Raw genomic sequence first — 26,632 nt, 5'->3', positions numbered from 1 at the left:
ACCATCTCGCGGTCTGTGAGTTCGAGCCCCGCGTCAGGCTCTGGGCTGATGGCTCAGAGCCTGGAGCCTGTTTCCGATTCTGTGTCTCCCTCTCTCTCTGCCCCTTCCCCCGTTCATGCTCTCTCTCTGTCCCAAAAATAAATAAACGTTGAAAAAAAAAAAAATAAAAATAAAATAAAATCATGACCATATTTGTATTTGGTATAGTGTAAACATAGCAGCCCTGTGCACAGCTAAAAACATGTGGGGACACACTCTTTTTCTGTGTGATCAGGACCACTCTTTTGATAACAGATTTCAGCCTCAAGGCAGTTGAGTCCCCTGCTCTTCGCTAAGACGACAAATCAGATGTGTATGACAGTGTTCTGTACTTTTGTTTTTTTTAATGACCCCCATCAGTTAAGGTCTGTTTTGTTTTCAGTAATAGTAATGATGTCATAGAAAATAACTTTACCAACATTCCAGTAGGTGCTGTACCCCACCAAGTTAAGGTTGCTCATCTTATTGATTCTACCTTCTAATATTTCATCTCATTTTGTTTCTATTCATCTATGTAATCATAGGTCAGGTCTTGCTATCTGCCTGGGCTATTGCCATGGTCTCTTTTGTTCCATAGCATTTTATTTTTATTTTATTTTATTTTATATTTTAGTTCATTTCATTTCATTTATTTTTAGAGAAAGAGAGCATGAGCAGGGGAGAGGGACAGAGGGGGAGAGAGAGAGAGAGAGAGAGAAAGAAGAGAGAGAGAGAGAGAGAGAGAGAGAGAGAGAGAATGAATCTTAAGCAGCCTCCACATTTAGCATGGAGCCCAATGTGGGGCTTGATCCCATGAACCATGGGATCATGACCTGAGCCAAAATCAAGAGTTGGACGCTCAACCGACTGAGCCACCCAGGCACACCATCTGTTTTATTCCGTAGCTTTTTGATTGGTCTACCTGTCAAGTATCACCTCTGTGCCCCCTGTGATTTCTGAAACAGAGATCATACTGTTCTCTTGTTTAGAATCCCTCAGTGTTGTTAACAGTGATTTTACTATGTAGGACAGGGTATGGGTGAAGAAACCAGAGAAGCAGAGGGAGATAAAGGTTTCATGGCTAGGATGTGCTAGACCTACGCCTAGCACCCAGGTCTTAGGCCCTAAATCCACTGTTTGCCAGTCTGTTTTTAGTTAGTGGAACCCCAGTCCCCGTTTTTAAAATGAAAGGCAGCTGCGTTACAAGGGAGCTTGGGATATTTGAGAAGTGCCAGAAGAATGGTTGGTTAAAATTAGAATTCCCTAATTTGTACAGCCTGGATTCCTTGTTTATTTTAACTGTAAGTATATGTTACTTTGGAGAATTGTGCTAAATATTTGCATTATTATTGTAGATATTCCTGTGAATCCACTTTGAGGAAGTTTTGCAGTTATTTCTTTGTTCCTGTGAAATGAACCTATAGTGCATATTCTTTTAAACCCCAGCTGTAGGTTTTATTATTGTCGCCTGGGGCAGTATCAGACAGGTGAGGGGAGACAGGAAGTGTGACACAAGAAAGAATCATGGAAGCCACACCTCATGATGTGTGAGGACCACTTCCTGCAGGCAAATGAAAGGGATGGGTCCTTAGAAATTCTCCTAGTCTTGGAGGAAGTAATTGCCTGGGCTGCCAGCAGCCCCTCCCCTAATTCTCTCTGGTCACACTTTTGTTTGATAGGGTCAGTTGGTAATTAACTTGAGGTGGTTTTTTGTTTTTCATCTTTGTTACTAGATTTTAACAAGCTCAAAGCTCTATCTCTAGAATTCTGTGTTTCTAGAATTCTGGTTTTCACACTATGGCAAATCACAGGCAGGATGCATTTGAGGAGGGGAGCTGCTTAGAGCTGACAGGCAGCAAATGAGAACTGAGAGAAAATAGAACCAAGAATAACCTAACAACCTGGTGTCATCTCCATAGGGACAAACATCTCTTGAGTACTTGTGAGCCTTACCGTATTATGACAGACACGTAACTGTGATTGATAATTTTAATTGTGATGGTTGTGGCTCATCAGGAAAGGTTATATAATGTTCAGTATTGGTGATTAGTGAGACAGGGAAAACGCATCTTACAATTTTGAAAGCTTTTTGTGGAGGAAAAGAAAAAAAAGAAAATCTGTGCCCAAAGAGTTAGGCACATTTTTCATATCACTGCTGCTTTGTGGTATGTACTTTATTTCCTGTTGATGGCAGATTACAAAATCATGTATGGCTGCTATAATTACAGAGGCAGTGTAGCATGGTGGTTAAGAGCACAGCTAGACCTTCTTGGGTTCGGATTCCACGTTTACTACTTATTGGTTGTAGAACCTGAAGCAAGTCACTTAACCTCTCTGTTTCTATTTCCGTATATAAAATGGGGGTGAAATAGTATCTACCTCAGGGTCACCCTACAGGATTACTATAGGAATTAAATAAAGCTAACACATGGAAAGCATTTGGAGCCATGTAGCACATTGTAAATACTCATTAAGTGGGTTTATTTTTATTTCATGATTACTTATGTGCATCACAGCTAGAATTTTCACCCTAATGCTAATAATTCTTTTCCCCATGTCTTGTATAGGTATTTGCTTGGGGGTATAACAACTGTGGCCAGGTCGGATCAGGATCTACAACAAATCAACCAACTCCTCGAAAAGTTACAAACTGTTTACATATTAAGAGGGTGGTTGGCATTGCCTGTGGTCAGACCTCATCCATGGCTGTTCTGGACAATGGGGAGGTGAGCTGTCTCTGTACTCTCCCTTCTCCTCACCTCACCTGTCTCACTGAAGTACCTTTTCCTTCTTGAGCATGTATGAGACCATGGAAGGAAGAGTGCTTTGTTTCTAGAGTTTCATTGATAGTTAACTGGTTTCTGATGGAGGAATATCTGGAGGGTGTTTGCTCCTCACTGTGAATTTTCAGATGCCAAGATTGATCTGCAAGTAAGGATTCCAATGTGTCTAAAATTTATTTTTTTTGTGAGATCCAAATAGTCTAATGTTTGTAGGTATTTGTGATTTAATGTAATAAAGAGTTTGACACTAGTTGTTTCATCCAATGAAAAAATCAAGTGTGCAGTCTTTAAAGGTAACTGATGATTTTTAAAAAGTTTACTTTTTTGAGAGAGAGAGCATCGCAGGAGGGGCAAAGAGAGGGAAAGAGAATCTGAGTTTTTTCTTGTGATGAGAACTTTTAAGATTATTAGCAACTTTCAGATATGGAATACAGTATTACTAACGATAGTCATCATGCTGTACATTATGTCCCCATGACTTACTTATTTTATAACTGGAAGTCTGTACCTTTTGAGCCCTTTTACCCATTTTGTTCAACCCCCAGCCCCCACCTCTGGAAATCACCAATCCGTTCTCTGTATGTATGAGCTTGGTGTGTGTGTGTGTGTGTGTGTGTGTGTGTGTGTGTGTGTGTGTGTGTGTGTGTTTAATTAAAATACAGGATTATTTTAATAACAGTGTTCCATTAGTTTCAGTCATGTTTGTCATGCCATGTTTACCAGAGTGTTAACTGGCTTTTTTCATCAATCCTGTTGTCATCTTTGATGACTTTAGAATTTCTTGGGCTAGTCACCAGACATTCTCCATCCTGGTATTCTTTACTTGTTTATTTTTAAAAATATACTTAATTTTAAAATTATTATTATGTGGTTATTTTCACAAAGGAAAGCAAATGAAGCATGTAAAATAAAAAGCGAATACCTTTTCTCCAGTCTTGTTAATAGTTTGACGTATATCCTTTTGAACTTTTCTCTATTATAAAACAATTATATATGGGTGAATATAATTATCTTTTATAAAGAATGGGATTATTATAGGTACTGCTTTTTTCTGCTATTCTGCACCTTTCCTGCTTAACAACACATACGTTTACCTGAATCTATTATCAGACCATTTATAGCTGTTCTCCATTATAATGGCTCCTTACTTTTCCTTGTCTGGATCACCCACAGCCGAAACTCTACTGATGGAAATTTCAGTTGTTTCTAAATTTTTGCTGTTATAAACATTGCAGCCCTGAGTTTCTGTGTTACTGTGTGTGTGTGTGTGTGTGTGTGTGTGTGTGTGTATCTTTTGTACATTTATGTAAGTAGTCTATAGAATAAGTTCCCAAGAATAAGATTCTGTGTTAGGGTGTATGCCATTAAATTTTTTGATAGCTGTAGTCAAATTTCTCTGCAGAAAGTTAAAACCTTTTGCACTTACGACATGGAAAGTGCATTTCACCATCTCTTGCTAGTACCCTAAATTCTATATCCCTCTTTCCTCTCTGTCACATTGCTCTGAAAAACCCCATCTTTGACTCCACGAGACACCTCAGGTTTCTCGTTTGGCCAGACCTTTAGTCTGTTCCTGCTCAGTGTCCCACACTTGCTTGTTCTAAACCTTCACCACCGCTGGCAAACCTCTGTCCAGCTCGACTACTTTCAGCTGATGACGCCCCTCTCCAGATATCTAAGACATTGTGTTACGTCTTTTAACCTCTTTCCTGTCCATTCCCTCTCTCTTGGTCCCACTGTCACTGCCTTAGTTTCGACCCTTGTCTGAGCTCATTTGCTACTGAATGGCTGTCCTGCCTGTAGTCTCATCTAATCTGTTCACCTTTATATGCCGCCAGCAGGATCTTTCCAAGTTGTGAATATTAATCTGTTTTGAAATATTTCTGTGGGAGACCCTTACATGCATTCTACTTTTCCCTCGTGTGTGTTTTGGCACTTTATCCCTTTAGCCCTTACTTTTCCTTCTAGTCTTTTTTTTTTTTAATTTTTTTTTTTTTTAATGTTTATTTATTTTGGGGACAGAGAGAGACAGAGCATGAATGGGGGAGGGTCAGAGAGAGGGAGACACAGAATCCGAAACAGGCTCCAGGCTCTGAGCTGGCAGCACAGAGCCCGACGCGGGGCCCGAACTCACGGACCGCGGGATCATGACCTGAGCCGAAGTCGGCTGCTTAACCGACTGCGCCCCAATTCCTTCTAGTCTTTTGTCCTGCCACTGTGCTGGATGTGTCCCAGCAGACCACCTCCTCATTTTCAGAACCTGCTTCCAGCACATTCTCTGCCCTCTCCTTGGAATACTTTACTCCCATTTATTGATCCTTCAGCCGTGCTCAAATCTCTGCTCTCTGAAAAGTCTTTCCTAAACTTTCTTCCTATAGCTAAGTCCTTTCTCTTCTCTGCTCCTGTAGTGCCTTGATTGTATCTCTAGAATAGCACTCGCCTCCTGGCTGCAAAAAGTTTGCATGTGTCCATCTTTCCTGTTAAACTGCGGCCAAAAACTTACTCCTAGTGCCTTTTATCATGTCCTGACATACAAAGGGTGCTTAATAATTGTTAAGCAACATCAACTTCCTCGTGTGTAAAGCAAGAATAAATGACTTGCCCAAGGCTATCCAACCAATAAGGTATGGAGGAGGAACTGATGCCAAATTCTGTTATCCCCACCCCCAAAATAATCTTCCATTTGGAGATCCCCAGTAGGATCACATAGAGTAGGAATATGGGCGTTTGGAAGTGAAAACTTAGTTGATTTGTTTAGGTGGACGGCATTTTTGTATCTTCCTTCTTACTGTTTTAAAAGCCTCTTCTCTCCCTTTCTCTCTCTAAGGTGTATGGCTGGGGTTACAATGGCAATGGTCAGCTAGGCTTGGGAAACAATGGCAATCAGCTGACCCCTGTGAGAGTGGCAGCTTTGCACAGCGTGTGTGTGAACCAGGTACGTGTGGTGGACTTCACTGCTGCTCCCGTGTAGCTCCCCTGCTCCGACTCGGAGAAACACTGGACGTTTACCCTTCAGTAGATCCTTTCAGACAATGCCGCATGCCTTCATCCTTCACATTTGAAATTCTGTCTTTCCTAAATTCCCATGATGAGAAGGAACACCATGCTGGTGACACATCAGTCTTGGCAAGTAAAAAAAAAAAAAAAAACTATTGGGGTGCCTGGGTGGCTCAGTCGGTGAAGCGTCCGGCTTCAGCTCAGGTCATGATCTCATGGTCTGTGAGTTCATGCCCCGCGTCGGGCTCTGTGCTGACCGCTCAGAGCCTGGAGCCTATTTCAGATTCTGTGTCTCCTCTCTCTCTGACCCTCCCCCTTCATGCTCTGTCTCTCTCTGTCTCAAAAATAAATAAACGTTAAAAAAAAAAAAATTAAAAAAAAAAAACTATTGGAAAAGTCCAGTAGTCTCAATATTTTTGTTTTTGTTTTTTTAATGTTTTGTTTATTTTATTTTTTAAATTTTTTTTAACATTTTTTTTATTTATTTTGAGACAGGGAGAGACAGAGGATGAACAGGGGAGGGTCAGAGAGAGGGAGACACAGAATCTGAAACAGGCTCCAGGCTCTGAGCTGTCAGCACAGAGCCCGACGCGGGGCTCAAACTCACGGACTGCGAGATCGTGACCTGAGCCGAAGTCGGCTGCTTAACCGACTGAGCCACCCAGGTGCCCCTGTTCTGTTTATTTTAGAGAGAGAGACATAGTGTGAGCAGGGGAGGAGCAAAGAGAGAGAGAGGGAGACACAGAATCCAAAGCAGGCTCTGGGCTCTGAGCTGTCAGCACAGAGCCTGACGCAGGGCTCAAACTCACGGACCGTGAGATCATGACCTGAGCCGAAGTCAGATGCTTAAACAACTGAGTCACCCAGATGCCTCAATTTTTGGCTCTTCTAATGCTTTTTTAATGTTCCAGAGAATGTCAGTCCACACCTGATGATGAGTTGACATTCTGCAGAAGCTGGCTGTAATCTTTAAGTAGATGTTTTCCCTGCCCTTCCTGTTTTCCTGTTTATGGTAACCATTTAAATTTACTTGCAGATTGTCTGCGGCTATGCACACACTCTAGCACTAACAGATGAGGGCTTGCTCTATGCCTGGGGAGCTAACACGTATGGGCAGCTGGGAACTGGCAATAAAAATAACCTGCTAAGCCCAGCACACATCATGGTGGAGAAAGAAAGGTAACTTGGCTGTACCATGTGTCGGGACTATGTGTGTGTTTTTGGATTTGGGATTCTGTGTGCTGGAGCTACGGTGTTTGGCTTTGTCACGCTTCTGTTTATTAATATTGTCATTTTGAACAAGAGTTTGAGTAGCAGCCAGAATGGACATGCGGTTGATAGGATTCTCATGTGGCTTCCTAAAATAACCTCCTGTGATTGATAGGCATTAATGCATCTTGATATAATTCTCACATTTCCTGTGGCTCATTTAGTAGGGAAGTAAAATGGGGTCTGTCGCCATGTAGAAATTGAGTGTAGTGTAGACTTTTCCTTTGAGCCAACTAAAACAACTTTCAAATCTGCTTTTGAAAGGAGATTTTCTGTTTAAATATTGATTTGATTTAATGTGTCTCACTGGAATAGATGCTTTGTTTGTTCAGCCAAATCTTGAGGTCTTACCCAGTAAGCTTTAGAGTGTTGACTTGTGATTGCAGGACTGTGCCTAAGAAGCCTACTGAGAAATGTGTTTGGCTTGATGTCCATTTGGATAAGGGTCTGTAGAGTCCATTACCCCAAGGCCATCGCTTATTTAGAGGCTGTGAGAAGTTGTGTCAAGGAGGTGGTATATTGGAGGCAGTGTTTTGTTCTTGTTTTTTTGATACTGTCTAAGCCCCCAGAACTGTCAAGACAGTTTCTCTGTGTCCACTTTACTCATTTACTTTGGTTTCGAGTCCCTTTTTCCAAGTTTTCCCCAACGGTATGTATTATTTATCCTAATTCAGAATGAGGTCAGGATGAGAAGTGGGGTGACAAGCAAGGGAAAAACACAATACCCTTGCTGTGATCTTTTGGTTCTGTCCATATGACTTGAAGCTAATGTCCCTCAGTCCTGGGCTGTTTTTTGCAGCGTTGTAAGCATGGCCTTTTTATCTGCCTTGTGTCCCGTGCTGTAGGCTTCTGTGATAAATAAATTACATGCATTTTTCTTAAAACATTTCAGGGTAGTAGAGATTGCGGCCTGCCACTCGGCCCACACGTCGGCTGCCAAGACCCAGGGCGGGCACGTGTACATGTGGGGCCAGTGCCGGGGCCAGTCCGTGATCCTGCCTCACCTCACGCACTTCTCCTGCACCGACGACGTGTTCGCCTGCTTCGCCACTCCTGCTGTCTCTTGGCGCCTCCTGTCTGTAGGTAAGAAAGCTCAGGGCTACTTTTTTTTTTTTTATGTTTATTTATTTATTTGAAAGAGAACATGTGCAGGGGTAGGGCAGAGAGAGAGAGGGAGAGGGAGAGAACCCCCTGACAGCACAGAGCCCGATGCGGGGCTTGAACTCAGACCACGAGATCATGACCTGAGCTGAAGTCAAGAGTCAGACGCTTAACCAACTGAGCCGCCCAGGTGCCCCTTTCATTTTAATCGAGGTGAAATCTAGGTTCCTAAAATTCACCATTTGAGGGTGTACAATTCAGAGGCATTTAGTACGTTCATAGTGTTGTGCAGCCACCGTTTGTATCAAGTTCTGAAACATTTTCATCACTCTGAAAGAAAACCCTGTACCTGTTTTGCAGTCACTCCCCATTCTCCTTTCTCCAGCCCTGGCAATCACATACTTTGCTTTTAGTTTCTATGGATTTACCTATCCTGGATATTTCATATAAAGGAAATGAGTGTGTCACCTTTTGTGTCTAGCTTCTTTTATGTAATGTTTTTGAGGCTTAACCATGTTGTAGTATATATATTAGTACTCCATTCCTTTTTATGGCTGAATAATATTCTGTTGTATGTATAGATCGCATTTTTTTAATTCATGCATCTGTTGATGGATGTTTGGATGGTTTCCACCTTTTGGCTATTAAGAATAGTGCCATAATAAACATTTGTGTACAAATATTTGAGTAACCTGTTTTTAAGTGCTTTTGTTATACTAAATTTATTACATAATTGAATATGAACCAGAATGAACTTAAAAAAATTAAAAACTCGTAATTTATTTATTTATTTTCAATATATGAAGTTTATTGTCAAATTGGTTTCCATACAACACCCAGTGCTCCTCCCAACAGGTGCCCTCCTCAATACCCATCACCCACCCTCCCCTACCTACCTCCCACCCCCATCAACCCTCAGTTTGTTCTCAGTTTTTAAGAGTCTCTTATGCTTTGGCTCTCTTCCACTCTAACCTCTTTTTTTTTTTTTTTTTCCTTTTTTTCCTTCCCCTCCTCCATGGGTAAAAACTCGTAATTTAAAGGGTGACATGTTAACTCCACTTTCTCACTTTATCTTTCAACCAGTCTCAAATACTTTTATTTCAGAAGGGCTCAAAAACTGAGCTATTGCAAAGGGTACTGGAATTTAGGGTGATCTTTGGTTATATAATCTGTCCCTTTTCTAAATATTGTCTTCTTCAGGCGTCCATTGATGGAAAAATGGTAAGGTGTCAGAAAGCTGAGTAGCCATTAACAAGATGGGTTTAATCTTTTTCTTTTATTTCTTGTTCATTTCTGCATTTTTTGCGATGTATTTCTTCTAAGTTATTCTTTGTATGCAGAGGAAATAAGTGGATCATGATGGCCCTTGTGCTTGGAAATTAATGTAGCTCTTGTCAACTGTGGGGTTTGGGTTGCTTAGCAGTTGATATTAAAGACCAGTCTTGTAGTATGCGTCATGCTCGGGTGTATTAGCCAGCTGGCTGGGGCTGTCCCATCATCAGGTGACCAGTCTTTGTGCTCACGGGGGCAAAGAGTATGTTTAGGAAGAGTTAAGCTGCTGCTCAATTTAATGTGAAATAAACATTTCCAGGTTTTATAACTATAATACAATATTTTTTTGCAGTGAATGTTGTGATTAGAAAATATTTAATTCACAGAATGGGACTGTTTAGCCATAACTACACATAGGTATAGCATGGACAGCCAAACACTATGTACATCTTCAGATTCCCAAGTGCTACTTAACCTGGACCCGTTCATAAAAGGCTTCTCCAGGTACTTGCCTCTCAGAAGTCTAATCCTGAGAAGACATCCTTTTCAGAAGAAAAGTTGTAACATTTTTTAATGTTAAGTTTGGAAAAAATAAGATTCAGAATATCTCGTAGAGGACTTCTTACCACCTGCTAAAAGTCAGAAGGGTTTTCTCTTTCAGTTTATGATCTCAGCTGAGTGTTAGGAAGAAAGATGGTGAAATCACACCTCGGAAGAATACTTCTTCTCTAAAGGGAGTTGTTATACTTGTCAGAAACCAAAATGGGGAAAAGGGTTACTTCAACCCTTAGGACTGATGGCAGAAGTGGAGGCACCGCTCGAAGCTGTTTTGCGGACGGGTGGGGTAGCAGTCTAGGTTCCTGGACTCCTTACCCATCTGAGTCATTTCCTTTCTTCTGTTTGCCAGAGATCCAGGTTACAGGGTGAGGGGAAAGCCCGACTTTTGAGAGATTGTCCACTTTCTGCCAGAGCCAAGAGAGCTCTGTGTTGTGGGAGTTCCAGGGAGGGCTTGGGTGAATGCTATTTCCTTGGGAGGTTCTCATAATAAAGCTCAGGGATGAGCTTACTTGTTAAGTTTCAGCCTAGGTTTTAACAGGTGTCGCTCTAAGAGCAGCAGGCTGCTGAGAGACACAGCTCAGTTCTTTGATGGAGTCCCGTTCTCATCTCATGGTAGAAACCTGTCTCCTGTGTTGACAGCACCTGCGTTCAGTGCCAGTGACCTCTGGAATTTTCTTTGTTTTCCTGTTAGCTGCCTTTTACCGGTTTTCCTTTGTCCACACATGGCACAGGAAGGTGTTACATAATTTGTACAAGTGCCTTTACTTTTCTTCATAAGGACATAGTCCTTCTTACATATAACAGTTCTTATCAGGCAATGTGGTCATGTTTTTATAAAACTGTTCCCTTTGAGTATACATTGTTACTAAGTAAATTTGCTCTGTTTTTAGATAGCATGTAAGGATTATTTGTACATTAATATTTAGGGCTGATAGGGATGTTTAGATTCCACATACCTAGGAAAAAGGGTTTTTCTGCATAAGAACATGACTGCTTAGCATTACTACTTTACTCGTAAGTTTGTTTCTTGACGCTCCTGGAGTTGAATTTACCAACCCCTTGAAACTACCCCAAAGCAGAGCAAAGGTGTTTTCAGTGTTTCAGTCAAGGAGAATTGATAAATTCTTAGCCCTGGAAGAGAACCACTCAAGTTTTTTTCTTTTTTTTTTTTTTTTAATTTTTAAATTTACATCCAAGTTACTTGGCATATAGTGCAACAATGATTTCAGTAGCTTTCAGTGATCCATCCCCTACATGTTAATACCCAGTGCTCATCCCAACAAGTGTCTTCCTTAATGCCCCTTGCCCATTTAGCTCATCCCCCAATCCACAACCCTCCAGCAAACCCTCTGTGCTCTGTATTTAAGAGTCTCTTATGTTTTATCCCACTCCCTGTTTTTGTATTACTTTTGCCTCCCTTCCCTTAATGTTAATCTGTTTTGTTTCTTAAATTCCACATGAGTGAAGTTACATGATATTTGTCTTTCTTTGACAGACTACTTTCGCTTAGCATAATACCCTCCAGTTCCATCCACGTAGTTGCAAATGACAGGATTTCATTCTTTTTGATTGTTGAGTAATACTCCATTGTATATATATACCACATCTTCTTTATCCATTCATCCGTCGATAGACATTTGGGCTTTTTCCAGTTTGGCGATGCTATAAACATGGGGAGAACCAATCAAGTTTTAAGTGAGCAGTGATACAATCATGGACTGCCTATAAATTTTTCTTTTCTTTTTTAAATACACATTTAAAAGTTTTTAAATGTTTTGTTTTTGAGAGAGAGAGAGGGAGAGATTGGGAAAGGGGCAGAGAGAGAGAGAGAGACAGAATCTGAAGCAGGCTCCCACCTCCAAGCTGGCTCTCCCCGATGTGGGGCCTGAGCTCACAAACTGTTGAGATCATGACCTGAGCCAAAGTCGGACACTCAGCTGACCAAGTCACCCAGGCACCCCTAAAAAATATACATTTTTAAATGTCTGACTTCATATATAAGACTGGTAATTGGCCTTTTCAACTACATACATATTTTTTGGTAGTTTATAGACTTAAGATACGTATTTTAATATGGTGAAATTGATTTGTCAAATAAGGCACAAACTTGAAAAAAATCTGAATTATTCACCTTGCTAATGGTTATCTTTTAGAAGTCTTTTCTTATCTCCGGCACATTTCTTCAGATTTATGTACTAATAATGGGTTTGTTGCTTTCAGAGCATGAAGACTTTTTAACAGTTGCTGAATCACTGAAGAAAGAATTTGATAGTCCGGAAACTGCTGATCTGAAGTTTCGAATTGATGGGAAATATATCCATGTCCATAAAGCTGTTTTGAAAATCAGGTATTTTTGCATGAGCTTAGAGACATCGATGACCTTACTTTCTTTTTGCAGTCTCCTTTTGGCGACTGCTAAGAAATAGCCTTGGTAGTAGAGAGAAATGGCGCTACTTACTAGATTTGTGAATAGTATCCATGCATTATCTGTGTGTGTGAGTGTGCACTCATGTGCCTTTTTGAAAAAGCATAATGTGGTAGTAGAAGTATTTGTCTGTATATATTTTTTTAATATATATATGTATATTGTATACATATAAATATATATGTATACATATATATGTGTACATATAAATATATATAATATATATTTAATAAAATATATGTTTGTTTATTTTTGAGAGGGAGAGAGAGAGATGAAAAACACGAGAGGGAGAGGGGCAGAGAGAGAGGGAGACACAGAATCTGAAGCAGGCTCCAGGCCCTGAGCTGTCAGCACAGAGCCTGATGCGGGGCTTGAACTCATGAACTGCGAGATCATGATCTGAGCTGAAGTTGGACATTTAACCGATGGAGCCACTCAGGCTCCCTGTCTATATTGTTTTTTTAAATGAGGTTCTTATGAATTCTTATTTCTATCGACAAATTTACTTAAGTGATTAAAAAAATACAAGAGATTAGTTAGTGAAAAGTGTGTATGTCCTCTTAAAGATTCATTCCCCCCCCCCCCCTCAAGAAACTCTCATGGTCAGGAGTGATGGACCTCTGGCCCTGAGGGACATGTGATTCCCAATTAAAGAAATGATCTTTAGGGGTGCCTGGGTGGCTCAGTCGGTTAAGCGGCCGACTTCGGCTCAGGTCATGATCTCACAGCCCGTGAGTTCAAGCCCCACGTCAGGCTCTGTGCTGACAGCTCGGAGCCTGGAGCCTGTTTCAGATTCGTGTCTCCCTCTCTCTGACCCTCCCCCGTTCATGCTCTGTCTCTCTCTCTCTCAAAAATAAATAAACGTTAAAAAAAAAAATTAAAAAAAAAATAAATGAATGATCTTTAGATATAGTAAATGGTGGGAGTTATTTGTATAAATGTGAGGGAACTTTGTATTTATTAATAACAGTTTGGACTCTTGCCCCCTAAGGCTGCCATCACTGAGAAGGAGGCACATGAAGTGAGACCATAGAGTTAAACTGGTCCTTTTTGAAATGTAGTTAAAAACCTCTTTACAAAATAATACGTTTTAAGGGAACCTAAAAGCCATATATATCATTCATTACTAAGAGAGTAAATATCTGAACCAAAGGAATGAAATTATAGACTGGAAATGTTCCTTCTGGGAACCTGTGGTCAACTAGTCTGTTCCTTTCATGCATAGTTTTCTGACCCATTTGTCATTCCTTGCCTAGACAACTATTTCTTTTAACTTCTCAGATGAAGTAATTTCTTATGTAGATGGAGCCATTCTTTTGGTTGTGAATGGATTTTGAAAATATTCTGTTTATTTATACCGTATCTCATTTTAAAAGGATTTGAAAAGATGATTTTTTAAAACTGAAATATGTAGAAAACCCAGTTTTAGAAATCAATTTTGCATGTAGGTGGCTTTTTACATGCAAAGATAACATAAAAAGACCCACTTAGATTTTTTAAAAAATCTGTGGCTTTCCTAGTGAATGTTTTTTCTGAGTAAGTTAGTAACAGACTTGGGTGTATTGGAGAGGGAGCAGGTCAAAGCAGAGGAACAAAACAGGACTGATGGCTGTTTTGGAGATGAGTCAGAAAAGGAGGAAAATTGTCATGTGAGGTAATGTGATAATCATCAGCCTAAATGTGATCCAGTTAACATTGAAAGCGGTTTTAAGAATATGCTGATTACTTGAAAATTAAAAACCAAATGAGTTATTTGAATGATGTTGATGTATCGTCAAAGATTTGAACTCTCATTTCTGAATTTCCTTTAATTTCACTGTTTGAAATGCATTTCTGTATAATCTTGTTAAGAAAAACGAGGGAGCAAAATCCTTGATCTGGATGAGGACTATCAAAGGCAAACAGTGGTGCACCTGAAGGGCTGGGTACTTCTAGGCCCTACTTAGAATCCTTAGTATTTAATAGGAGATGCCCATCAGAAAATGCAAGTGAATAGATTCAGAAGGTGAATGTAAAAGCCTGTGCTAGCTAAAGATTCATAAGCCTGTGAGTGTGGGCCTGAATATAGTAGTAGGTAGGGAGACCTGTAAGAGTTGTTGGATTTCGTCAACTTCATTAGATAACTTTGCTTGTTCTGTCTAGGTGTGAGCACTTTCGATCCATGTTCCAGTCTTACTGGAATGAGGATATGAAGGAGGTGATAGAAATAGACCAGTTTTCTTACCCAGTGTACCGTGCCTTTCTCCAGTACCTCTACACAGATACAGTGGACCTGCCACCTGAAGATGCTATAGGTACCTCAGCCACCGGGACGGGCCAGGCCTCACGAGCAAAAATCTCTCCCTCCACGTTCTCACAGTACTGAAGTGTAAAAAGTTTCAACTCAGTTGGCTTTTACATGGTTTTTAGAAAATATTTGAAGTAAATGTCTTTAAAAATAGTATTGTATAAGTTGTTACGGTTCACAATTATAGACCTAGTTTATTTATGGCTATGGACTTATTTTAATTTTAATAATTTTTAATTTTGTAATATTTTAATTTTTAATACGTTGCTAATGCATTTAGTGTATCCTCTTGGAAACAAAAGAAGGGGGGCAATTCCATTTATTCCCCTTCTTTTGTACTGTAGAGGAAGTTGTATAAAGCGAGTGTAGGGAGAGGTCTGTTCTGGGGTGGGGAGGGGAGTGAAAAAGAGGATCTATTTAATAACCTTTAGGGTAGCATTCATTAAGAAACTTTTGATTCATCTCCGTAACTCTTTTCACCAAAATGAAATATATATGTTTAAAAATTAAGGCAAAATATCATAAACTTGGTGAAATTCTTTTTTGTTTTTAGGTCTTTTGGACTTGGCCACGTCTTACTGTGAAAACCGGCTGAAAAAGCTCTGTCAGCACATTATCAAGCGTGGAATTACGGTGGAGAATGCCTTTTCTTTATTCTCTGCTGCAGTCAGATACGATGCAGAGGTAACATAAACAGCAAACTGAAGCCAACCCCTCCAGCTCCCTGTGCTCTGCCTCCCACCCTTTTCTTGCATGAGACAAGGAACATGAGTAATTTCGTATCTGTGTATGCTCTGAAATTCTATCATTGTCTGATTGTAACTCATAATGATTCATGTGCGAAGAGCTTGCTCTGGACTCCTTTTTATTTGTGTGTTTGTTGTGGATGGTTGATTTTGCACTGGATTGAATTCTTAATCTGGGGTTCACGGGTCTCTAAAGAATCTATGAATGAATGGCCTTTTGAGAGTCTGAAATTTTGCATTTGGTGTGTTTTCTTGAAGTTAAGAATCAGAGCGTCATCATATTGTAGGCTTCTTGTGAGCAGAACTGTTTCTTATTCTCTGTATTCTGTAGTGCCTGGCACATAGTAGGCACTGGATGATAAATGTTTGTTGAACTGAATGAATATGGTACCACCTGAAGGATACATTAAGGATAATTAGTGAACTAAAGTCTGGTACGGTTGGTTTTATAAATTTATAGAGAATATAAGGTAGAGAGCAACAGCCTTGGAGTCCAGCTAAGGCATACACCTTTAATGACACAATTAGCCCGTTCTTAGAGGTAGTATTTTGTCATCATTTGACAAGGCAGAGTACGCGGTATTGAGATTTACCAAACACCTGCAGGGATCTTCTCCTTTATCAAACTTAGGGATCCAAATGGACCATTATGTTTTGTATTTTCAAAGTGCATCCTATTTTTATTTGAAATTATATTATCATAAATATTTGCTAAGGTCAAATATAGTTGACTTTCTCTGTGGCCTGACAGCAGATTTGGTGATTAAATTATTTCTAATAGGAAATGGATGTCTAGATTTTTTTCTTGCCTTTTCTGTGACACCATGAACTTATTTATTAGAAGTGCCCTTTAGGTTGCATTTCTACCTAGTGATGTAATTTTAAATTGGTCAGTGCCCTTTCTGTCCATTTGGTAATTCACTCTTAGCATCTTCTCTGTATCTCTCCCTTCTCCTTACTACTAATGAGTTCCATATTCTAGGGGTTAGGATATTGCTGATTAAAACAAGTTAGAACCACCTGGGCAGAGGCAAACATCTCAGCTCTAGTTGCTGGAAATTTCTCATTTTAAGTTAAAACCTATCCCATCAAGTTTCCAGGAAAAAACCTTATGGCACTTCTACCTGTGCCAGCTGATCACTTTTTTAAATTAGCTTTCATTTTTCTCATGCTAAGTATAGACATTAGATACCAACTCTTCCCTGAGACTGCAAATGTGTTTCCCTGAGTCTGGCACAGTGTGGGCATATGGTTGGCCCTCAAGAATGTATGCTGAGTTTAATGAATGAGTGAATATATTTGAAACACCTTGCCATGAAGGTGTCCTTTAAAAAATGAAGAAAACAATAAAACTCCAAACCCCCCAAATATTAATACATTCAATGTAGAAAACTTGGAACGTAGAAGACAAAAAGAGAAAGAATCACTTCTTTCTTTCTAGGCTGTATTTTTTTGGGGGGGGTGGATTCTTCTAGGAGTTACCTTGTATTTCCCTTAATGCAATAGAATGTAGTAAGTAAATAAATGAAGTGTTTAAATGTAAAAATAAAACCTACTAGCTGTATCTATAAGTTGATGGGAAGCTGCCACTAAGATTAGAAATTTACCACCAAAATATTGACTTTCAGAAGCTCCGCTTAGGGAGACTAGATGACTTTGCCTTCATTCTGTGGTTGAAATGCTAGGAAGATGGAAGACAAGCTTCTCACATTTTTTCTGTTTCCTGTAAGTTCTTGTGGTTTCCCCATACCCCCTTTTGACAAGGTAATTTTGCAGCAAATAGACACACATAAAAGCAACAAAAATGTATTGGCTCAGTAGTTAGGAAGATTTTTCTGGTTGTTGTGGAGCCCCGGCATTCTGAATGCACTGTCAGTCTTCCTCCAAGTTTTAACTGAAGAACAACCTGGCAGAGGAGCACTTCAGAATTCCTCCAGTACAAACCCAAATAAATGTTGCCATCAAGGGAGTAGATGTGAAAAAAACATTGTATCAAGATAGTTAGTATCTTATTACACAAATTTTGAAATGTTTCTATTTATACAGTTTCTTTTCAGGAAATGTTTGTTTTCTGTGTGTTTTTGGGGTTTTTTTGTTTGTTGGAAAGAGAACGCAAGCTGGGAGAGGGGCAGACGGAGGGAATCTTAAGCAGGTTCCACGCTCAGCACAGAGCCCAACGCGGGGCTTGATGCCACAACACTGGGATCATGACCTGATATGATCTGTTCAACCCACTGAGCCACTCAGGCACCCCCTAGTGTATCTGAACATCAGGAGAAATAGTTGGGAGGGAAGTATTATTTGTTGAACCCAGAGTGGAGAGTTTGCCAGAAAATCCTCCTTGCTTAGCAATTTAAGTCCTAAGATTTTGCTCTTGGAAGCAATAAATATAAGGCCAGGAATCTAATTCCAGAATTAGTTTGGGATATGGGTGTTGAAAGTTTTGCGCTAAAACCATATGGCCAGCATTTTTTCTTCTTCACAAAATTAACAGTTTTCTGTGATCAGTAAACTGTAAAGTATTTTTTGGTTAGTGAGAGTGCCTTTTCTTTATTTTGTCCTATTAAGACTGTAAGTACATTGTAGGGGTGCCTGGGTGGCTCAGTCGGTTGAGCGACTGACTTCTGCTCAGGTCATGATCACACGGTTTGTGAGTTCGAGCCCCGCGTTGGGCTCTGTGCTGACAGCTCGGAACCTGGAGCCTGCTTCTGATTCTGCCTCCCTCTCTCTGCCCCTCCCCCACTCATGCTTGCACGCGCGCACGCGCGCTCTCTGTCTCAGAAATAAATAAACATTAAAAAAAAATTTAAAAAAAAGACTTTAAGCACATTCTAAAAACTAGAGACCACTTTGATATGGAATATTTTGTACCTGATATACTAGGAAACAGATTCTAAACTTACAGTTTTGGGGGTTTGTTTTATTACTACTTTAACAATAATTTTGGGCAAAGTTAGGTGTGGTTCACAATTTCTTGCCATCCAGAATATGTCTCAAGGGGGGCTTGTGACACATAGGTAGCCTGTCTCATCCTGGCCAAGTAGCCTTCTATAGAAAAATTAGCATTCGACTATTTTAGCTTTGGAGGACTGAAGACTGGATAAGAACTCCATTTAGGCTGCAATAGCATTTTTTAAAATGTGGATATTTAGACCATCGATTGTGTTTTAAGAAAATCTGTGGAAAGGAAAAATGACTCATTCTCAGAATATATAAATTATTGGAATAATTTAATTTAAACATTGAAAAATTTGGAATGAGTTTATAAATTAGAGTAGCAATTTATTTTGATCTTCCTTGCTAATTACAACAAATCTGACATTTTATCTGATTTGCCTCAGAGCCACTTTATAATAATTTCACCACAAAATGTGATGAATATGGAATTACTTCTGATATACCAAAAATATTGTATTAGAGCCCCTGATTTTACACTCTTTCCCACTTTTATATTCCGTTGGCCTTAAGAAGAGGCTTTCATTCTATTATGAACGTTTTTCATCTACGGGTCAAGTAATCCTTTTTATTCTTCTTGGAAATGTTTTATATAAACATTTAAACATATATAAGCTTTTATACAAAGCCCAGCAGTTCTGTTACAGTTAACTTACCAGTTGGGTAAGTGTTGTATTTTCTTTTCTGGTTAATTGAAGATGTGACACATTTGCAGAGTGAGGTGAACAGATCATGTAGGTTCTCAAAATATTCAAGAATTATCAAGAAAATATTGATCTCGTTCACACATCAGAGGCAGGCTGGCTCAGGGCATCGGCTGCTAAGTGAGTTGCATGACTGTGCCACTCTGTTCATGCAGGTGAGCTTGCATATCCAGTTTCTCTCTCCAAGGGCACTCAGTGCTTCCTTTTCCATAGATCTGCCTTAAGCAAGAGTCAGTTATTAAATAAGTTCTTTAAACAACCCAGCTTTAGGTTATTTTCAGGATTCACTAGTCAGGTTTGTAATGTTTGAAACTGCTAAACATTTTTTGAATACTGAGCTATCTTACCAATTCAGACTCATTGGAGGGGAAGGGAAGACGGTTTGCTAGAGCTGTTTTCATAAATGTATGAAGTGATTTATAACTAGAGGTGCCGTCTGTGTACCTGTGCTATATAAAAAGTTCTTCAGAGTTTATACTCAAGATAGTCTTTGGATATACTCCTTGTTTGACCTCTGAAGATCTTGAATTCCGGATCTGTAGACACTGTAATGAGGTTTTACAGTGCCAGAATTTAGTGCAATCTTCTTTGAATTTGAAATTGTATAATTAAGAGTCAATATTTAAAGATCCTCATCTGATACATTAGATGGTTTGAGAGACTTTCTGTGCTTATGACTGGTTATTTCTTCCTAAAATATGCGTAGATAAACTAGTTGTCTCTTTTTGATAAATAAGATAAAAATGACTTTTCTCTCCTTGTGGAATATAATTTAGTCCCAAAGCTGTGTGTTAATCGTTGGGTTATTATACCAGGAGTAGGACTTTTTCTTCAATAATTGAGAGGGAATGTTTAATATAGTTTAACATTCTAGTTTATTATAACACACGGAACATTCAGCTGTACTTCAACCCACTGGGAATCTCTTATTTAAAAACGTGGATCTGGAGATTGTGCTGATATTTTAAATGCATTATGAATTCTCTAGAAAGCAAAACTCTGTCAGCAGCTGGCTGATACACATTAGATGTGGTTTATCTCTTACTGGTTATATGACTGGAAGGGGACATCATTCAGCTAGGGACAGAGGGACCCTCAGAATAGGGAAGTATTTGTTCGCAGGGGTCTGCAATGAGAGAGTAGAAAGGAGACGTGTCTCTGCGTTTGTGTGGGTCCTTCCCCATTCTGCCTGACATTCTCATTGCACGGTGGCTGGAAACATGAAGCCAAGACGCTGCAGTTTAAATGTTGTCCAGTTCCTGGTTTGATAGAACCCTGAGTATTGACCTTCAGTGTAGCTGGCAAAGTTACAAGAATCAAGGTATTGGTGATAAGAGCTTTTAGTGTGATTTGCTGTTATATAGTTAGTCTTTGTATACATTCCAGTACCTAATGGATTTAATAAATACGTGTTCCGGCGTTTCAAGGAACAAACATGGTAGTGTTTTGCTGGGGATGAAAGGCTCTGTTAGCATTGGCAGAAAATTTTAACACTTGTATATATTACTTCTGGATGTCGGTAGCTGATGACTTCTTTTGTCTGAGTGAAAACTCCAGACTGAATATTTTCCTCTGGACCGACTATCTGAGAAATTAGTGTGTGGGAGTGGGAGTGTGTCTTTCTTTGTGGCTTTAACAATGAAGGCATTTTTATCTCGGAGAGTGTGAAAATGAATTTAAGGTCTGTGGAATTTTTTTTTTTTTTTTTTATGTGTCTCCTTAGGACATCTCTTCATCACTTTTGTATTTCTTAAGGTCTTCCTTAAGCTAAATAACCCACATCTTAATTCTTTTCTCTGACTTGACTGTGGTCAAACATACATTGGAGTAAAGTTGCTTTCAGCTTTGTTTTTAATTATTATTGAAGAAGAATTGACGTATAATACTGTATTAGTTTCAGGTGTACGCTTTCAGCTTGTTAAAGTCTTTGCATGTGACCGGACTGTGTGACAGCCATGCGGAGGCTGTCCCCCCATAGGCTCTGTGAATGGGTGTACGTTCTAGAGAGTCAGACTTGAGGTAGGGGAGGTGTTGTGACTAAATAGTACGTGCTTTTCTTTTTTTATTTAAAAAAAAAATTTTAATGTTTATTTCTGTGTGTGTGAGAGACAGAGCATGAGCGGGGAAGGGGCAGAGACAGAGGGAGACACAGAATCTAAGGCAGGCTCCAGGCTCCGAGCTGTCAGCACAGAGCCCGACGCAGAGCTCGAACTCACTCTCAGTGAGATCATGACCTGAGCTGAAGTCGGACACTCATCCGACTACTGAGCCACTCAGGCGCCTCAATAGTACGTGCTTTTCTGATGCCGACCTATGTACAGTCACTTGTTTGCTTAGTTTGAGGTTTCTGGCCTCAAATATCTTTTCTAGGGGAGGGTGAAAGATTTGGGATGAGGGGTTTGGATAGAAGTAATTTGATCAAAGTTAATAAAAAAAAGCCTCTTTTTGTTTTTATTTTTGTTGTGTGTGTCCAGGATTTAGAAGAATTCTGCTTTAAGTTTTGCATCAATCATTTGACAGAAGTTACACAGACTGCAGCATTTTGGCAAATGGATGGCCCTCTGCTAAAGGAATTCATTGCTAAAGCCAGTAAATGTGGAGCCTTTAAGAACTGAAGCCCCAGGCTGCTGGGTTTTGTGAATGCTCTGGGGCACTGGCCATGGTGGCTGCTTTGTGCTCTGCGGGTGATGTAATTTTGCAGGTAAAAAACCCGTCAGCTTGTTTGTTTTTCACATCTTGAGACACCATTCTCCGTGTAGGAATGTATGAAGGATGTACAGCTTTTCCTGAACCCGTTCTAAACAAGTCTTGTTTCCAGATATGTGCATTTTAAATGTGACCTTAATTTGGCTGGAACATTGTAAAGGGGTGAAAGTTTAGCTGGTCGTTTGTGTTTTGTTTTGTTTTGTTTTGTTTTGTTTTGTTTTGTTTTTGATTAGAGGAACTGCTGAACTTGGAAAGGAGAAGTTTGCGGTAATTCTCCTGGCTCACATAGTAACAACCCTTTCGACCCCAGGAACTGGGATGGTTTGTGGATTGTGAGATAGACATAAGAGGCCCCACCTTGAATTGAAGATGCTGACTTTGGGGCTTGTTGAAATGCTGCATCAGTTGCTAGCTCACTAGCCGTACTGTGAAGGAGTAGTGAAGACAGTTTGAGGTTTTTGTGTGTGTTTGTACTACTGAGGACCTTTTTTAACTTCATCGTGTATCAAAAAACAATATTCAGTTTAATATGAGTTAAGCCTATTACGATGATGATTATGCAAAGATAAACTTGTAGGCTAGCCAAGGTTTCTCTTAAGAATTAAGTCCATAAAGAGTAGTAATTTAGGACTACCTGTAAAAAGTTGATATCGAAAGAAACTTTGGATAGAGGTCAATATTTTATAGAGTATCCACTACTATCCAACAGTGTTTTGTTTTATTAAGATACAGTCTAAGAGCTGAAGTTTAAATTTGATTCCCCACCGTTTCCCCCATAAACGCTAATCATGAGAAGAAAGTAATGGCATATTCAGCATACTCTTGCCTTCCTAGATTATGGCTGCTAGACGATCAGATCCACTACATCTGACTCACAAGGTGTTCTTAAAACCAGCTTTCTGGCAGGACTTCATAGAATTTCTCTCTTTTATCTATAGGCCAAGTGTCACACCTTTGCTTGTTTGCAACTCCAGCTTTCGTTTTTTATTTCCTCGTCTTTTGATTGTGTTAGGTATAATATTTAGCACAATATAACTTTGAAAAAGGATCAAAATTATGATTTCCCTGAAAAGATCTTTTTAAATAGGATCCTTTTAAGTTCAAGTTTTTTGGGTTTTTTTGTTTGTTTGTTTCTTTTTTGGTCTGGTTATGAACATGACTTTTGGAGGAAGAGTGTTCAACTCTGAGTTTTATCGTGTGTGTCTGTTGAGCTTGCTGTAAGAACAAAGTTTTGTTCTCTCTGGCTCACAGACTCATTTCCATTTGTGGGCATTCCCTTAGTGAACGGTTTCCTGTTTGGAAGGTCCCTCATCTGAACTTGGAGCCCAAATACATTTTCAGAGTCAAATTAACAAGAGAGTGAAGATATGCTGCAGCTACTATTTTTAGCAGTGTTTCTAAGTGTGTCTGAGGGTTTGGATGGGAGTGAGGGCCCAAAGATAGGAATTCATTGATAAGTGAGATAAATTCAAACCTAGAAGTCCCAGCTCCCTTTTCTTGACCATGTTGCAAGTGATTGAAGCCCAGTCAGTTATTAATTAGGATTAGTTCTGCAACATGATAGAATTTTTCTTACTAGGTTGATGAATGCACATTAATTTGATTATTAGCTATGATGGGTGGTGTTCATAACAATCACTGTTCTATAGGCTTATGATCTGGACAAAACAAGACCTGCGGTATGTTTACTATTGCTCTTACTTGAAAAAAACCTAAAGCACAAATTAAAGTAGTAGATCCATTTCCATAGATTGTTCATTCATTCAACAAATATTTACTGAGGTTCCTTATATAGGTAAAGAACCACTTCTCAGATTACCGAGTAATTTGTATGAGTGTGTATGTAGTGAAGAACATGGAAATACGTTCTTTGAAAAGTACTTGAGTATCTTTTTTTTTTAATACACTCTTATTTTTCTACTTGGTTTCATTGTTAATCATAGCAGGAAATGAAAACTGTTCTTTGAGTTGTTTTTTTCATCTGATGTGATAATGAAAGCCAAAGTATTCATATTTCTTAAGATAACCCTAACTGTACTCTTGAACTTCTTACTGGAATAATATTTGATACTCTAGTATATAGGCTGTATTTATGTAATGTTTAGAATGACATATTAATAAATAATCTGTCAAGACATACATGCAGAGTTGTTTTTCCCTCTCAAAAATCAGTAATGTGCAGCCTTAAAACGGAAGGAAGTTCTAACACATGCTGCAACCTGGATGAACCCCAAGGACATTATGCTGGGTAAAATATGCCAGTCACAGAAGGACAAATACTGCATGATCCCACCCACACAAGGTAACTAACCTAGTCAAATTCACAGAGACAGAAAGCAGAATGCTAGTTGCCAGAGGTTGGAGGTGGGAGAGAGGGCTTAGGAGCTAATGTTTAATGGATACAGTTTCAGTTTTGCAAAATATAAAGAATTACGGAGATGGATGGTGGTGGTGACAACACAACAGTGTTGAATGTATGTAATGCACTGAACTGCACACGTAAAGGTGGTTAGCTTGATAAATTTCATGTTCTATATATTTTTCCACCATTAAAAAAAATTGGTACTATGATTCTTAGCAGGTATCAGGCTGAAAACAGGTACCACAGTGAACAGGTCACCTGTTTCTCAGTTGTATCCCCTACTCCCATACAAATCTTTTGGTTTTGGGGCACCTGGGTGGCTCAGTCGGTTGAGCATCCGACTTCGGCTCAGGTCATGATCTCACAGCTTGTGAGTTTGAGCCCCGCGTCGGGCTCTGTGCTGACAGCTCGGAGCCTGGAGCCTGCTTCGGATTCTGTGTCTCCCTCTCTCTCTGCCCCTAACCCACTCACATTCTGTCTCTGTCTCTCTCTCTCTCTCAAAAATAAACATTAAGAAAAAAATTTAAAAAAAAATCTTTTGGTTTTATTCCTACTGAAAGATAATACGATTGAACTGTCACAGCAGAAAAATGCATCTGGATCCTTGTACGTATAAATGAAGGGAAGGACAGTCCCTATCCTCAAGGAACGTGTAAGTTATTAGGAGAGAGGAGAGAGAAGTCGAGGAATATGTAAAAACCTATTTATAAACAACTTTTCACAATAGGTGGTGCGAGAAAACTTGATACCTTATTATGAGAAATAGATGCTCTGAAGACAATGTCCTTCTCACTCATTCCAAAACAGCAGGTAAGTGGCATAAGCAAAGGCTTAGAGGTGGTGGCTGATAAGCCTTCCAGAACTTAACCATTAGCAAGTTTGGTTAGAATGGAGAACATAAGCCAGGGCCCATTAGGGGAAACGTGGGTAAGGAGAGGGTGTGTGTGTTTGAGAACATTTGTTTCCCATGGTGCCAGACATTATGCCCTATGCTTCACATATTTTCTTCTGTAGTGTCCACGTTTTGTACCGTAAGGCATAAGGTAGGTAGAGTTAAGCTCAGACAGATTAAGTAATTTGATTGAAGTTTTTCGGTAGTGAATGACATAGCACAAGTACAAACCCAGGTTTAATAGTTTGCCTAATATTTGCTTACTTAGTGACTGTCAAACACATGTTGCTCCATTGTGCCAAGTTGCCTCCCATGGTAGGAATGACAGATTAAATTTGAAGGTAAAGTGGGGGACAAAGGTTTTCTCTTAAGTAAAGATCATGACATCAAAACTCAGATAAACTTTGCTATGGGATATAATAGCAGGAGAGGAAGTTCCGGTCGTCACCTGGACCAGGAGAAGTCTTCGTTCAGTGCATCTGTACGGAGTCTTCTGTAGTTTTTTTTTATATTCAGAATTCCTATTTATTGTGGTAAAACATAAATGAATTTACCATTTTAACCATTTATTTTTTATTTTAGAGCATGTTCAAGGAGAGGGACAGAGGGAAAGAGAGAATCTCAAGCAGGTTCCACATTCATCATGGAGCCACATACTGGCTCTGATCCCACAACCTGGGATCATGACCTAAGCTGAAATCAAGAGTCGGATGCTCAACTGACTGAGCCAACCGGGTGCCCCCCTTGTAACCATTTTTAAGTGTACAATTCAGTGGTTTTAAAAATTGAAGCATAGTTGGGGCGCCTGGGTGGTTCGGTTGAGCATCTGACTTTGGCTCAAGTCATGATCTCATGGTCTGTGAGTTTGGAGCCCATGTCAGGCTCTGTGCTCACAGCTCAGTGCCTGGAGCCTGCTTCGGATTCTGTGTCTCCCTCTCCCTCTGCCCCTCTCCCACTCATGCTCTGTCTCTCTCTCTCAAAAATGAATAAATATTAAAAAAATTAAAAATTGAAGTATAATTGGCATATATCAGGTTTTCAGTAGGTAATTTGATAATTATGTACATTATGAAATGCTTACCATGGTAAGTGTATTTACCATCCCTTATCACACAGTTAATACAGTACTACTGACCGTATTTCCTATACTGTACTCTTCATCCCCATACTTAATTATTTTATAACTGGAAGTTTATACCTCTTAATCCTTGTCACCTATTTTGCCTGTCTCCTTGTCCCCTTCCTCTCTGGCAGTCATCCTATGTTAATGAGTTTGTTTCTCTTTTCTGTTGTTTGTTCATTTGTTCTGTTTTTTAGATTGTTTACATAAGTGTAGTCATACTTTGTCTTACTCTGACTTACTTTGCTTAGCATAATACCTCTAGTTCCATCCACATAGTTGCAAATGGCAAGATTTCATTCTTTTTTGATGGCCAGGTAATACTCCATTGTATATATACACCACATCTTTATCCATTCATCCATCAATGGACAGTTGGGGCTCTTTCCATATTTTGGCTATTGTCAATAGTGCTGCTATAAACATTGGGCTGCCTG

At 39.5% G+C, this 26,632-nt stretch overlaps 1 protein-coding gene across 11 annotated transcripts in view; it reads left to right on the top strand.

The window, feature by feature from the left end:
• RCBTB1 (RCC1 and BTB domain containing protein 1) overlaps positions 1-26,045 on the top strand; it is a 99,741-nt gene extending 73,696 nt beyond the window's left edge. For 10 of the 11 annotated variants that reach the window (XM_086712420.1, XM_086712411.1, XM_086712425.1 and 7 more), the window contains 8 exons: positions 2,586-2,744; positions 5,629-5,736; positions 6,835-6,977; positions 7,960-8,150; positions 12,219-12,345; positions 14,566-14,717; positions 15,264-15,394; positions 21,590-23,960. In XM_086712420.1, the coding sequence (XP_086568546.1) occupies positions 2,586-2,744; positions 5,629-5,736; positions 6,835-6,977; positions 7,960-8,150; positions 12,219-12,345; positions 14,566-14,717; positions 15,264-15,394; positions 21,590-21,730 (1,152 nt within the window). In that variant the 3' untranslated portion in view covers positions 21,731-23,960. Of the gene's footprint in view, positions 1-2,585; positions 2,745-5,628; positions 5,737-6,834; positions 6,978-7,959; positions 8,151-12,218; positions 12,346-14,565; positions 14,718-15,263; positions 15,395-21,589; positions 23,961-23,993 lie in introns of those variants that run through there. The other variant, XR_015253343.1, reaches the window with a different exon arrangement.
• The last annotated feature ends 587 nt before the right edge of the window (positions 26,046-26,632 follow it).

Source organism: Puma concolor, chromosome A1 (assembly GCF_028749965.1).
Source record: "Puma concolor isolate L17-30 chromosome A1, mPumCon1.1.hap2, whole genome shotgun sequence".
NCBI lineage: Eukaryota > Metazoa > Chordata > Mammalia > Carnivora > Felidae > Puma > Puma concolor.
The sequence above is the reverse complement of the archived record's forward strand: the minus strand, read 5'-3'. Positions and strand labels throughout refer to the sequence as shown.